The sequence below is a fragment of the Crinia signifera genome, chromosome 9 (assembly GCF_055691185.1).
Source record: "Crinia signifera chromosome 9, ASM5569118v1, whole genome shotgun sequence".
Classification (NCBI taxonomy): Eukaryota; Metazoa; Chordata; class Amphibia; order Anura; family Myobatrachidae; genus Crinia; species Crinia signifera.
In genome coordinates this window covers 17,677,506-17,691,865 of record NC_139225.1, presented here as the reverse complement: position 1 = coordinate 17,691,865, position 14,360 = coordinate 17,677,506, and the positions used below count along the sequence as shown (strand labels likewise).

Genomic DNA, 14,360 nt, shown 5'->3' with positions numbered 1-14,360 from the left:
TGGAAATACCCACGGCAGCTGTACGGTCAGTGTCTCGCCCTACGGCCCCACTGCCGACCCTGCACGACTACCTCTACTGATGGCCGCTGCTGCCTCCTATACACCGGACAAGTATTTTTATTCTTTCCTAAAATTATTTCCCTTGTTTTTTTCTGAACTTAAAATGAAGAATTACTTAAAAATAAAAAATAAAATTAATACACCCGTCAATATGTTTTTGGGGCTTGGGAGGGAAAGTCACACACCTGATGCTGGTAGAACATACAAACTCCACACAGATGTCCTTGGCGAGAGATTTAACGCGTTGATCTCAGCAGTAACGCGAATCGCTACGCCGACTATAGAGACAGAGGGGCTGACTCGGAGACGGTCGCTGAGAGCCCAGCTTCTGGTGGAAAATTAACCGTAGCGCACCGACGTGACGGGGAATGTAGGGCCTGACGCTGGATATGCAGCACCAGCGCTACAAGGAGTGAAAGGCGCAGGGGGGATATTAAGTAAACGGCTGCTGGGTTCTGGTACACGCTGCTGGCTCCCGATGATGTAACATCGGATCTTCTGTGCGACCATTGGACGTCTGAGTAGCCTCTGGTTAAACAGGGATGTGCGGAGGATGGGGGGGGGGGGGGGGATTGTGCACCAACGGGGACGTTAGGCTGTGGGAATGTCGGGGACTAGGGATAGGCTACAGGTAGGTCATCATTGACAAAAAGGAAAGGAATATTTCACTTTTTTTGGTGTCTATGTCAATGTCAAAATCTACTGAGCGTATAAGTGTACCGCGTCCCCTCCCATCGCTCGACACACTATTATAATCTCACTCTATGCCCACTGGGAGGAATAAGTTGGTTAGAAAAAAAAAAAAACAAGAAAAACTCATCCTATCATGTGTCAAGCTGTTTGCTGTTGACCTGAACCACTAAGAAATCAGCTCTTATCTGACATTTTTCAATCCCAGCTTGTGACATGGCAGTTAGAAGCTGATTGGCTGGTGGTTTATCACTCTCCATTTTATCACTTTTGAAAGCTTAGTACATCTGGCCGTGAATCTGGTAAAACATGTATATATTTTCTATATCCAGGGGGACGTTTGTCTGACCAATGTAATATCCCCATACAGTAATGGTATGGAGCGACTGTCATGTGACTACGGCCATTACAATTAGTGACAATTAGGATTGTTGTCTGCAGAGAGCTGCAAGCTGTAGTCTGTATATGTAATTACTGGGAGATACTAATCAGCCCAGGCAGGTTATAGCAAGGATACACAAGGGTCTGATTCAGAGGTGGCTGCTCCTGCTGCGTCTGTCAATGTACAGCTTCCCTGTGTGCACCAGCTGCCACGGAGGGTAAAAGCACAAGATTCCCATTTTTAAGTGCCCGTGGGCAGTGCAACTCCACAGTGCCAAAGAGAAATAAAGGTACTTGTGTAGATTCACGGCGCCAGCATGGCGCGCCGTGCGTCTGAGTCCCCTTGCGGGGCTCGCTACACTAGCCACGCTATCTAAAATCAACTCCATGCCAACGTGGATAGTGGGGGTATGAACTATCCACGTTGGCATGGAGTTAAGTTACTTTATTTTAGATAGTTTGGTGAGCGTACCCAACACGCCATGCTGGCGCCGTGAAACTACACAAGAACCGAAATAAATAAGGGGACCCAGAGGGTGACATGTACTAACCCTCTGTTATATCATAGTAATGATCATGCACCTATTACAGTCTAGGTGCAATTGCCATGGTAACAGAGGGTGACGAAATGCATGCACCCATTACAGTCAGAGACCAGGTGCAATTGCCATAGTAACAGAGGGATACGCCGTGCATGTTGTACCCATAACAGATAGAAGCTAGGTGCAATTGCCATGGTAACAGAGGGTGATGCAATGCATGCACCCATTACAGTCAGAGACCAGGTGCAATTGCCATAGTAACAGAGGGATACACAGTGCATGTACCCATTACAGGTAGAGGCTAGGTGCAATTGTCATGGTAACAGAGGGTAACGCAGTGCATGCACCCATTACAGGCAGAGGAGAGGCATGGTTGCTATGGCAACAGAGGGTGACGCAGTGCATGCACCAGGCATGGGTGCCATGGTGACAGAGGGTGATACTTTATATGCACCCAATTATAGATAGTGCTAAGCTTCAGTTGCCATGGTAACAGGGGGTGATACTGTGCATGCACCCATTACAGGCAGTGGTAAGATGCGGTTTCCATGGTAACATTAAGTGACACAGTATGCACACTGCATTATTGCCAGCAGCAAAAGTGTGGTTGCCATGGTAACAGAGGGGGACGCTATGCATGCAATCTATTACAGGCAGCAGCAAGGTCCCGTCACACTGTCACCATGGTAACAGATATAGCCTTTAACTCTTTACCCAACGCCAACTCTCGCCTTGAAAATCATTAACCGTTGCACTGCCAGCTCCTCCGCGCATAGAAACCCACGGCATGGTAACTTATGTCCAATATGGCAGCAGCTCCTATTAACACCTTCACAGTCACAGCCCAAATCACCTCATCCTGGCAGAGCAATGGTTAACCGCCTCTATCACCGTGATCCACTCCTCTCCTGCAGACCCACATGAATCCCTTATTGATGTGATGTTGCCCATGGCAACCAATGAGATACTGTCTATCATTTTCTTGGATGCAATAGAGAAATAATAAAATCGGATAGATTGTTATGGGTAACATCTCCTCTTCTCATTGGTAGACGCTTTAGTAAATGTACCTCTAGTACTCCCATGTATGAGGGTTAGGTGTGATCATAGCATGCAGCTGCGCTATATGGCACTGTGGGCACTAGGTGGCGCTGTGCGTGGATGTTTACCCAATCTTCCATTTAACACGTTCACGGCCAGTAAAAGAACTGTATTCTGAACTTATGTGACTTATATTGAGTTGAATGACATGTGTAGGGCACACACGATCACCAAACATCCAGTGCAACTTGCACTAATTGTGGTTCAGCACTAATTCATCAAGATGTTAGTGAACGAGGGGTGTGGTACGGGGGTCCGATAGGATTCCATAGGTTTGACCTATGTCTGAAGCCCAACATTGTTCTGCTCCCGACTGTCGGGAGGTCACCCGGCACCCCTGGCTCAGACCTGTTAGCAAGGCTGCAATTTTTGCATGCTGCACTGCAGGTGGGGCAGATGTAACAGGTGCAGAGAGAGTTAGATTTGTGTGGGGTGTGTTCAAACTGAAATCTAAATTGCAGTGTAAGAATAAAGCAGCCAGTGTTTACCCTGCACAGAAACAAAAGAACTGCCCCAAATCTAACGCTCTCTGCACCTGTTACGTCTGCCCCACCTGCAGTGCAGCATGGTTCTGTCCATCTGCAAAAAATTGCAGCCTTGTTAACCGGCGTGAATCAGGCCCATGGTACAGAGGCTACAAGCGATGATTCTATACTGGCAGAACATGCCTGCACATCCACCGTGTGTACAGGGCTTTAGGCCCGGCCACAGAAACACGACCACACAAATGTAGTGGACCGCGATCCACCATGGATTGCCGGCACAAGGAGACCAGCAAGTGTGATATGCACCTTAGCGGGCGGAGCCGAAAGGCGCACATCAAAGAGAAGTGCGCAGTCTGAAAGCCGTGTAGAACAATCGGATTTTCAGACACTGAAAAACGCCCGGCCCCTACGTCCCCCCGGGCTGAGATTGAATTGTCGCCCATTGTTCAAGGATTCAGCATATTTCAATTATTTACAATCTTGTGGGTGACAATGTCAGAAGGGATTAATGAACACTTATACGATTATAGGTTCTCGGTGTGTAACAATGTATAGTTACCTGTAACAGAACAGAACCCCCCCCCCCCCCACCCCACCAGTAGCATTACCTGGTGCAGTGTCCTCCCACTACAAAAGTACATACACTGTATGTACCTGCACTGTATTAACCCCTTCAGTGGTGTTTTTTTTTTTTTTAGGGAGTGTTCCCCACTGGGTGAGTTTTTCTGAGGAGCGCTCTCTAAAAAAAAAACCACAGCTGTGAACTGGGTCCGGGAAGCGTTGCTGAAGAGTCAGCTATCAGTCGCTGCCTGGCCCTGCCCCCGGCTGTATGCGGCGTGACCTTGCAAGGTCACGCCGCACACAGCAGTGGGAAGGAGTCAGTGCTGGTCAGCCGCTGAAGCTGAGTGCGGCGCTGCCTGGAGGAAGGAAGCGCAGGCAGTGACACTCCCGAGAATTTTCTGGGTTTGCCAGTCTGCGCACTGGAGCAAAACACGGAAAATTCTCGGGAGTGCCACTGAAGGGGTTAATCCCTTTTGTCAGATCTACCCAATTGGTATTTAACCCCATCTATAACAAACCTGTGCAGAGATTCCCCTTTCCATCTGATCATTATAACGGAAACTCAGCAGCAGCAGCAGGGTTAAGTGTTGCTATCAGTTTATTATCCCGTATTACAGGGCTCTAAAGTGAGCGAGATACACAAGGGCTTGGCTTGTGCACGCATTGTAAACACACACACACACCCACACGTACGCACGCACACACATGGAACAGGCTGCTCGTCTTCCAGCATTAGCTCCAAGTTCCAGTTGTCTTGAACTGGGAGCAGTTGTTGGCGAGTCGTCCTCCCGGCCTCCCCGTCATCACTGCACTACTGGCTCATTAGGCAGATCCTGTAATTCACGAAGACCCTGGAAAAATTCAGAGAACGCTCAGTCATTACAGCCAGAAACTCAAAATAATCACACTACACCTCTGCGGTGTCCTGACCATGGTTAAAAACAGATGTGTTGTAATGTATGAACAGAGCCTTAAAGGAACTTCTGTCTCAGCATCCACCAGGGGGCGCACTGCACTCTTTTGGTAGTTACAACAGAACGATTTACTTCTGCGTCGGATATTATTTTATTTCTGAAGAGGACTATTCCGCATGGCAAGTCCCTGACTTGTATCAGGTATGCTCTAAATCAGCTTAACAGGTCCACAAAATGCTTTGTGGTCTAAAAGGGAGTTTGTGGTAATAGTTTACCTTCATTATGACCTAATTTAAAACAAATTACAATATCAAAGTCACTACATGTGGGGCAGATGTTACATGGGCAGAGAGAGATAGATTTGGGTGGAGGGTGTTCAAACTGAAATCTAAATTACAGTGTAAAAATAAAGCGCTCTAACATCTGTGGGCTACATGCCAAAGCAGCCAGTATTTAATCTGCACAGAAGCAATATAAATCCATTTGCTTCCCTTGCAAAACAACCTGGTTTGTTCCAGACACAATATTACTTTGTTTTTTTGCTTTATTGAATCTGGCCCTAAAAACGAAAATGAACAAACCATAATTTTTGGGTTACTTATTGCCTCGTTTGTCTACTGTACCCGTGTCATCGCGGAGATACACCAGAAAAATGCAATGGGTCATAAATGGGGGCAAACTATTAAAATGTCATACAATGTTCTGTGTACATAATTATGGATACTTGTTTTTGGGTTCCTGCGCACTGTCCCCTGTCTTTTGGGGCTAGCAGCTGCACTTGCCGGATGACCGATTATTATAGGGTAGATGTATGAAGCAGTGATAAGGGAGGAGAAGTGACCAAGTGCCCGGTACTTTCTTACCGGCCAATCAACTCCTGACTGTCGCATTTTAAACTCAGCCTGTAACAACAGTCAGGAGCTGATTGGTTGGTGATAAAGTACCAGGTATTTTATCACTTCTCCTCCCTAATCACTGCTTCATACATCTACCCTATATCTCAGAAGAGGGTACTTAGCACACCTGGCTGTGTCACCCATCGCAATATCACCAATTGTCTTTTGATAAAGCATCCAATCTCATTCAGTCCAGTGCCATGTAACTGTGATGCTATGATCTGGCGTGTTGGAGGACAGCAGACCGCACTCACAAACATGGTCTTGATAGGAGTTGAACTGAAGACCTCATTGGTGTGTGGCTACTAACCATTGCACTAACCCTGCACAAATGTAGGTGTAACCGCTATAAACCAATCAGATGTCGGTCTCACCTCTAGTACCAGCCGGATATGGGCCTTAATATTTGCAGCATCTTTGGTCAGATTGTCACTGATTCTGGAAGACAAGTAGGGGTAGGGGCACAAGATACTGTGACTCATTATGCCACTAACAACCCTGTGATAAAGCATTATGATTAACAAATAGTAGCATGGTCATCACATGTGCACAAACACAGAACCGGACTCCAAGGGCAAAAAAATGGCATCCCCCCTAGCAACCAAGTGCTTGTCATATAAACTGAACAGGAAACTGGCACCATCTAATTGGTTGCTACGAGCAATACCTCCTGTTCGCCTTTCCACCAACTTCTAGGTGAGTCTGCTACTGATTCTGTACTGTGGAAATGGACAAACTACCTGCAGTGAAGGACGCCATTTTGTTGGCTGAATCAATATTCACGCAGGTGCAAGCCTACACATTCACAGGAAAGTACAGGTGCCTCAGAGATACCACCGATTCCTAGTGAATTATTACTCTGAATATTGGCTCAGTTTGAAAAATGGCTGCCGTCTACCACTAAATCCTTAGTTTTTAAAATGGCTGACTCCACAGTGGTCAGCTCATGGCTAAAAAACATATTTATATTGAAAGACAGACAAAAAAAAAAAAAAAATGAGGATTACAGACAGTGTAGGGGAAAAGACACATTAGGGTATCAGGGGCTTATCATAAAGAGTCCCCAGGACTTTCTTACTGTGTCAGCATCTTGCTTTTCTTTTCGATAAACCGCAACGCTTCATCCAGAGTCAGCTCCGCAAAGAAACCAAATCCCAAAGCCAGAAAGATTTTAGAGGCGTCCGGGCTGCAGGAAAGTACATATACAAACAATATGAGAGAAATTATCTCGGCCAGGGTCTATCCTAGAGGTGGTGGGGTAAGATGGAGAGACTGAGGTCCACATACAAGGCAGATAGAGGTGGTGGGGTAAGATGGAGAGACAGAGGTCCACATACAAGGCAGCGAGAGGAGGTGAGGTAAGATGGAGAGACCGAGATCCACATACAAGGCAGCGAGAGGAGGTGAGGTAAGATGGAGAGACAGAGGTCCACATACAAGGCAGCGAGAGGAGGTGAGGTAAGATGGAGAGACCGAGATCCACATACAAGGCAGCGAGAGGAGGTGAGGTAAGATGGAGAGGCCGAGGTCCACATACAAGGCAGAGAGAGGAGGTGAGGTAAGATGGAGAGGCCGAGGTCCACATACAAGGCAGAGAGAGGAGGTGAGGTAAGATGGAGAGACCGAGATCCACATACAAGTCAGAGAGAGGAGGTGAGGTAAGATGGAGAGACCGAGGTCCACATAAAAGGCGGAGAGGAGGTGAGGTAAGATGGAGAGACGGAGGTCCACATACAAGGCAGCGAGAGATGGGGTAAGATGGAGAGACAGAGGTCCACATACAAAGCAGCGAGAGAAGGTGAGGTAAGATGGAGAGACAGAGGTCCACATACAAGGCAGAGAGAGGAGATGAGGTAAGATGGAGAGACCGAGATCCACATACAAGGCAGCGAGAGGAGGTGAGGTAAGATGGAGAGACTGAGATCCACATACAAGTCAGAGAGAAGAGGTGAGGTAAGATGGAGAGGCCGAGGTCCACATACAAGGCAGAGAGAAGAGGTGAGGTAATATGGAGCGACCGAGGTCCACATACAAGGCAGAGAGGTGAGGTAAGATGGAGAGACCGAGATCCACATACAAAGCAGCGAGAGAAGGTGAGGTAAGATGGAAAGACAGAGGTCCACATACAAGGCAAAAAAAGGAGGTGGGGTAAGATGGAGAAACCGAGGTCCACATACAAGGCAGAGAGAGGAGGTGAGGTAAGATGGAGAGACCGAGGTCCACATACAAGGCAGAGAGGTGAGGTAAGATGGAGAGACCGAGGTCCACATACAAGGCAGAGAGGTGAGGTAAGATGGAGAGACCGAGGTCCACATACAAGGCAGAGAGAGGAGGTGAGGTAAGATGAAGAGACCAAGGTCCACATACAAGGCAGAGAGAGGAGGTGAGGTAAGATGGAGAGACCGAGGTCCACATACAAGGCAGAGACAGGAGGTGGGGTTAAATGGAGCGACTGAGGTACACTGGGGTACATCTAAGTATTAGGTGACGGGGGGGCTTCGGATTGGTAGCGGGCACTCACACCTCAGCATTTACGTAGAAATTGCAGCCTAGATCAACCTGCGTTTGGAGGGGCCCAGAATCCAGCTCCTACAGTAAAATAAAAACAAGAACCTCAGACTTGATCTTCTCATCGTTAACCTCATGCATATACCCAGACAATTACCTGTGCTCATCTTTAATTGTATGACAAAAAAATGTTTCCTACTTACGAGATGATTCCTATTGTAGACGTAGAGGTAGCATTTCACACCAATAGTGATGTTTATGAGCCATGAGGTAGGCAGTGCCTCCTACCTCAGTGATGTCAGCTGATGCTGCACAGTTCAGAACTACGCTCATAATTATGATTTAATCACTAGGAACTAGTATCATTAATGAGTAATGAGGTTGGGGGTGCCTCACCTCCCACTGTCAGCTGTATACTGATGTCATTTGATGACCTCCATTTATAAGTCACTGTACAGTAGTGCGTCGTTGGCAGGACATGAGTGCAGAAATTGAGCAGAGGGTCCATCAGATGGAAAGAGGTACGAGACATGTTTCTGTAATGTCACCAGCTTCTAGTGAATTCAGAAGACATAAGATGTCTGCGCTTACGGTGTATAATACAATTTAACACTAATCTTACACAGCAGCCTCTTAATGTACCCATACTTTGGCATCTCGCGATGCCCCAGGTATACTCAGAGTGACAAGGGTCCAAGCGGGTACCTGTAGTCTCTCAATGACATTCTTCAGCTGCAGGTACTGGCTGATCTTCTCATACACCCCATCGCGGCTCTCCAACACTCTCCTGTGGGGAAAGGGATTTCTCCATGAAGATGAGGTGTGAGGACAGTGAGGTGCTATAGGTGGGAGGGATGAGGTATGATGATTTATAGGTGGACGGGATGTATGTGGTGCTATGGGTGGTAGGGAGGGATGAGGTTTGTGAGGAGCTATAGGTGGGAGGGATGAGGTGTGAGGTGCCATAGGTGGGTGGGAAGGATGAGGTGTGAGGTGCTATAGGCCGAAGGGAAGAGGTGTGAGGCAATAGAGGTTGGGATGAGGTGCTATAGGTTGGAGGGATGAGGTGTAAGGTGCTATTGGTGGGAGGTGAAATATGAGGTGTGAGGCACCATAGATGGTAGGGAGGGATGAGGTGCTATAAGTGGGTGGGAGGAATTAGTTGTGAGGAGCTAAAGGTGGAAAGCGGTGTGAGGTGCTATAGGTGGGTGGGAAGGTAAGAGGTGTGGGGTTGGAGGGAGGGATGAGGTGTGAGGCACTAGAGGTTGGAGGGATGAGGTGTGAGGTGCTATAGCAGGCTTTCCCAACCACGGTCCTCAAGGCACACCAACAGTGCAGGTTTTAGTGATATCCAGGCTTGAGCACAGGTGACTTAATTAGTACCTGAGTGATTCTGATTAAAACATCTGTGCTGAAGCCTGGATATCACTAAAACCTGCACTGTTGGTGTGCCTTGAGGACCGTGGTTGGGAAAGCCTGTGCTATAGGTCTGTGGGAGGCATGAGGTACTATAGATGGGAGGAAAGAGGTGGGATGTTGGAGGGAGGGAATAGGGATCACATGTCCAGCACCATAGTGGTCACGTGGTTCGCACCTGAGGTCCCGCTGCAGGGTGTCCGTCAGGAACGCCTCGTACTTTTGCACCTTCTCCATCTACGGCCCGCGCCGCTTCTGGGCGATACTGACGCCATTCATGTGACACATGATGACGTAGACCAGGCTCGGCCGCCATGATGGTTCCTGGCAGCTGCCCTCCTTTCATTTCCTGTTCCTGTGTCGGCTTCCGGTGAGACGCCGCGACAAGATGGCGAGCCCTGAGATACTGCTGGACTCCAGTATCCGGCTGTGGGTGGTGCTGCCCATCGTGGTCATCACCTTCCTGAGCGGCCTGCTCCGCCACCATGTCACCCGCCTGCTGCAGGGGGAGAAGAAGACCGAGCTGGAGCCCCTCAGCGACAGGTGTGCCCGGACCCCCCTTCGCCATACCTGTCCCATGTGCCCCTTCATCCCCCTGTACCTGCCCTTCTGCCTCAGCTGCATGTGCCCTCCGACCCTGAAGTTGGCTTCTTATTTGAGCTCCAGCTTCTTATTCAGAATATGTTAATATTAAACCATTACATTAAGCAGGATCATTAAATTATTATTGTACAAACATATGTCTATCCATGACACAAATGGCCGTCCTGACCTGTATCTGCCCCGTCACCCACAGCTACCTGTATCTGCCCCGTCACCCGCAGCTACCTGCACCCCCTGACCAGTATCTGCCCCGTCACCCGCAGCTACCTGCACCCCCTGACCAGTATCTGCCCCGTCACCCGCAGCTACCTGCACCCCCTGAACAGTATCTGCCCTGTCACCCGCAGCTACCTGCACCCCCTGAACAGTATCTGCCCTGTCACCCGCAGCTACCTGCACCCCCTGAACCGTATCTGCCCCGTCACCCGCAGCTACCTGCACCCCCTGAACAGTATCTGCCCTGTCACCCGCAGCTACCTGCACCCCCTGAACCGTATCTGCCCCGTCACCCGCAGCTACCTGCACCCCCTGAACAGTATCTGCCCTGTCACCCGCAGCTACCTGCACCCCCTGAACCATATCTGCCCCGTCACCCGCAGCTACCTGCACCCCCTGAACCGTATCTGCCCTGTCACCCACAGCTACCTGCACCCCCTGAACAGTATCTGCCCTGTCACCCGCAGCTACCTGCACCCCCTGAACCGTATCTGCCCCGTCACCCGCAGCTACCTGCACCCCCTGAACCGTATCTGCCCTGTCACCCGCAGCTACCTGCACCCCCTGACCCATATCTGCCCTGTCACCCGCAGCTACCTGCACCCCCTGACCCATATCTGCCCCGTCACCCGCAGCTACCTGCACCCCCTGAACAGTATCTGCCCTGTCACCCGCAGCTACCTGCACCCCCTGAACCATATCTGCCCCGTCACCCGCAGCTACCTGCACCCCCTGAACCGTATCTGCCCCGTCACCCGCAGCTACCTGCACCCCCTGACCCATATCTGCCCCGTCACCCGCAGCTACCTGCACCCCCTGACCCATATCTGCCCCGTCACCCGCAGCTACCTGCACCCCATGAACCGTATCTGCCCCGTCACCCGCAGCTACCTGCACCCCCTGACCCATATCTGCCCCGTCACCCGCAGCTACCTGCACCCCCTGAACCGTATCTGCCCCGTCACCCACAGTTACCTGCACCCCCTGAACCGTATTTGCCCCGTCACCCGCAGCTACCTGCACCCCCTGACCCGTATCTGCCCCATCACCTGCAGCTACCTGCACCCCCTGAACCGTATATGCCCCGTCACCCACAGCTACCTGCACCCCCTGAACCGTATATGCCCCGTCACCCGCAGCTACCTGCACCCCCTGAACCGTATATGCCCCGTCACCCGCAGCTACCTGCACCCCCTGACCCATATCTCCCCCCTTCCCCACCTATGTGTTCTATATTACCTGACCCTTCTTTATCTTTCTCAGCCAGGTGCTTATACGGAGCCGGATTCTCAGGGAAAATGGGAAATATATCCCGCGGCAGGTGTGTGGTGTGAGTGCTGGCCCGGTGTGTGTGTTTAGAAGTTGCAGTGCCCGGCCGCCGGGATTATAACTGCATCCCTGATAGAATTGCCAATCGACAGCTGTATGCCATCCGACAGAAGAGGTTGCGTGAGCGCACCCCCTTCTGTCGTGGCTCCCCCCACTCGTCTCTCTAAAGCGGAGACGGGCAGGGAATCAGCTCCCCGCTGCTCTGGTGACTGGGTCGCACGAGCATGTGAGACGCTCGTATGTCCCAGTCAGATGGAGCTCCAGCTTAGGAGATCTGGCGATACTTCAGGCTGGCTGACCGGCGTTCCACCTGTATTTTAATTTTTGATGCAGACTGTGGCTTATTAGCTCCATAGATTGTCGGCTATCTCTGTATAACTGCTCTCCCCATTCCACCCACAGTCTTTCCTCATGCGGAAGTTCTATTTCAATGATGCAGAGACGGGGTTCTTTAAGATAACCAAAAGGAAAGTGGTACAACGGAATCCAATGACTGGTAATTATCCATCCTGCCTTGTCGATGTAAACTATTGGGTTTGTGGGAATTCTCGTATCTACCTAGGCTTTATATGCAGCTATAAGCCAATACCTGAATGCAGGACTGATCATATGTCAGCCTCCCTCTGAGTGGTCTTATGACACTTTTACACTGCCCTAAATATAGTACATGAATATGCAGCAACCCGGGATACTGTGCAGTAGAAATGCACCCAGTTGAAAAATGCTGGGTTGACCGACACCTCCTTTTAACCCAGTTAAAACTACAACGGTTATTTTTAAATGGCAATAGAGACAAAGATATAGTAAATAAGGGATTATTCAAAGTATTGCTAATCAAAAGGCTGACACTCGGACAGGGCAGCGTGATGTGTAAGCCGGCATGCTGACGTGATACTAATGCCACCGGCAGCATTGTATCAGCATCTGCTTTCCCATTGTGCTTGGTCGAGATGACACATTGCCAACCTGTCTGCATGTCAGGTTCACCATCGCTCTGTTCCAAGCTCTCGGTTTGTAGTTTTCCGGCCATCATTTTGATTGATCATATATCTTAAAGAACGATACATAGTATTGCCTGCTGTATGTGCTGTTTTGTGCAAAGCTTTTCTGTGCTTCATTCCTCCACCCGCAGACCCAACCATGGTCACTGAAATGATGAAGGGTAACCTCACCAATGTCCTGCCTATGATCGTCATTGGCGGTTGGATCAACTGGGCCTTCTCTGGTTTCCTTACAAGTAAGTGTTGTGCATGGAGTCCTCCTGAGTGATTGTGGGGTGAAGAGGAGTGTCTGTAACACGTTGCACTGTCTTTCTAGCCAAGGTTCCGTTCCCCCTGACTCTGCGGTTCAAGCCCATGTTACAGCGCGGGATTGAGTTGGTCTCTCTGGACGCGTCCTGGTGAGAACACTGTCCACTTGATAATAAAAACGGCATGGCTATGGCTCTTACCTGTGATCTACTTCTAGGGTCAGCTCTGCATCCTGGTATTTTCTCAATGTGTTTGGACTGCGTAGTATGTATACCCTCATACTGGGACAGGACAATGGTGAGTTTGGGAATGGGTGGGTTACTATAAATGTAACTCCAGAACGGTCTTAAGTTAAGGCCCGCCCCGGAGGTCTGGCAGTCAGTTTGTGCCCACCCAAATTCAGGGAGAACCTGTTGTAATGGTCTTCTGGGATGGGTGTGAATCTTTTGTAGCGGATACAAAAAGACGGCTTGGCTCTAATAATGCTGAGCTAGCCTCTTGGTTCGGTCTTGTTTTACAGCTGCTGATCAGAGCCGTATAATGCAGGATCAAATGACCGGGGCGGCCATGTCTGTGCCACCAGACACCAATAAAGCTTTTAAAGTGAGTATATAGAATAGGACAGGCCTGGCCAACCTGTGGCTCTCCAGATGTTGTCAAACTACAACTCCCATCATGCCTTGCCACAGTTTTGCTATAAGGGAGTGTTAAAACTGTGGCGAGGCATGCTGGGATTTGTAGTTTCACAACATCTGGAGAGCCACAGGTTGGCCTGTCCTGGAATAGGAGGACTGGAGGGGGGACTGCAGGCCTGAACCATCACTCCGCCTCATTCCATATCTCATTCACCTGTTATCCTCTTCAGGCGGAATGGGAAGCCATGGAGATCACAGAACACCAGTGGGCCCTGGAGAACGTGGAGGAAGATCTGATCGCTAAGGACTTGAGTCTGGACTTTAGTCAGTGATCACATTGCGGCCAGTGGAGATGCAAACACCTTCTACCATGTATTTTTCTAACAGAATGTTTTTTCAGTAAAACAAGTGTGATCTCCGCAATTGATGCAACGGGATTCCTTGTAAATGTTCGACGTCTGATTTAAAGGGCAAAAAATAATACAGAGATGAAATCTGTTTCTATGCAAAAACTACTGTGTTGTCGGTGCCAAGTATAAATAAAGTTGTTAAACCAAATGCTGCAGCTATTGTAGACCATACATAGCAAATCAATAGGCCCTGTAATCCCCATGTTGGCTACTGGATGAGGCCTAATGTCCAAGCTGTGGATAAAAGGTTGTGATAAGAAATGACTTTCACCTATAGCGAATGCTGGTATCTGGAATTACAGCATTAGTGTGACTTATTGCTTTACAGCAATTAAGTGCTCGAGGATCCACCCGGACAACAAC

General features: G+C 49.3%; 2 protein-coding genes across 2 annotated transcripts; one reads left to right on the top strand and one right to left on the bottom strand.

Moving 5' to 3' along the window:
* Positions 1–4,400: 4,400 nt before the first annotated feature.
* On the bottom strand, positions 4,401–9,890 carry UXT (ubiquitously expressed prefoldin like chaperone). Its single transcript, XM_083161230.1, has 6 exons — positions 9,733–9,890; positions 8,844–8,925; positions 8,152–8,219; positions 6,709–6,816; positions 6,005–6,068; positions 4,401–4,671 (listed from the first exon to the last, which is right to left on the bottom strand). The coding sequence occupies exons 1-6, from the start codon at positions 9,789–9,791 to the stop codon at positions 4,624–4,626; spliced, it is 429 nt and encodes a 142-aa protein (XP_083017356.1). The 5' UTR covers positions 9,792–9,890; the 3' UTR covers positions 4,401–4,623.
* Positions 9,797–14,145, top strand: LOC146037225 (ER membrane protein complex subunit 3-like). Its single transcript, XM_083161229.1, has 8 exons — positions 9,797–10,097; positions 11,637–11,694; positions 12,105–12,198; positions 12,835–12,939; positions 13,020–13,101; positions 13,170–13,249; positions 13,473–13,555; positions 13,818–14,145. Exons 1-8 carry the CDS (start codon positions 9,943–9,945, stop codon positions 13,917–13,919), a joined length of 759 nt encoding a protein of 252 aa, XP_083017355.1. The 5' UTR covers positions 9,797–9,942; the 3' UTR covers positions 13,920–14,145.
* Positions 14,146–14,360: the final 215 nt, after the last annotated feature.

Coding starts and splice junctions, on each gene's coding strand:
- UXT (XM_083161230.1), bottom strand. CDS start 9,791: ATGGAGAAGGTGCAAAAGTACGAGGCGTTCCTGACGGACACCCTGCAG. Junction 6,069..6,708: donor AAAAGCAAGATGCTGACACA/GTAAGAAAGTCC, acceptor CTTGTCTTCCAG/AATCAGTGACAATCTGACCA. Junction 4,672..6,004: donor ATATCCGGCTGGTACTAGAG/GTGAGACCGACA, acceptor GAATTTTTCCAG/GGTCTTCGTGAATTACAGGA.
- LOC146037225 (XM_083161229.1), top strand. CDS start 9,943: ATGGCGAGCCCTGAGATACTGCTGGACTCCAGTATCCGGCTGTGGGTG. Junction 10,098..11,636: donor CTGGAGCCCCTCAGCGACAG/GTGTGCCCGGAC, acceptor TATCTTTCTCAG/CCAGGTGCTTATACGGAGCC. Junction 13,556..13,817: donor ACACCAATAAAGCTTTTAAA/GTGAGTATATAG, acceptor TATCCTCTTCAG/GCGGAATGGGAAGCCATGGA.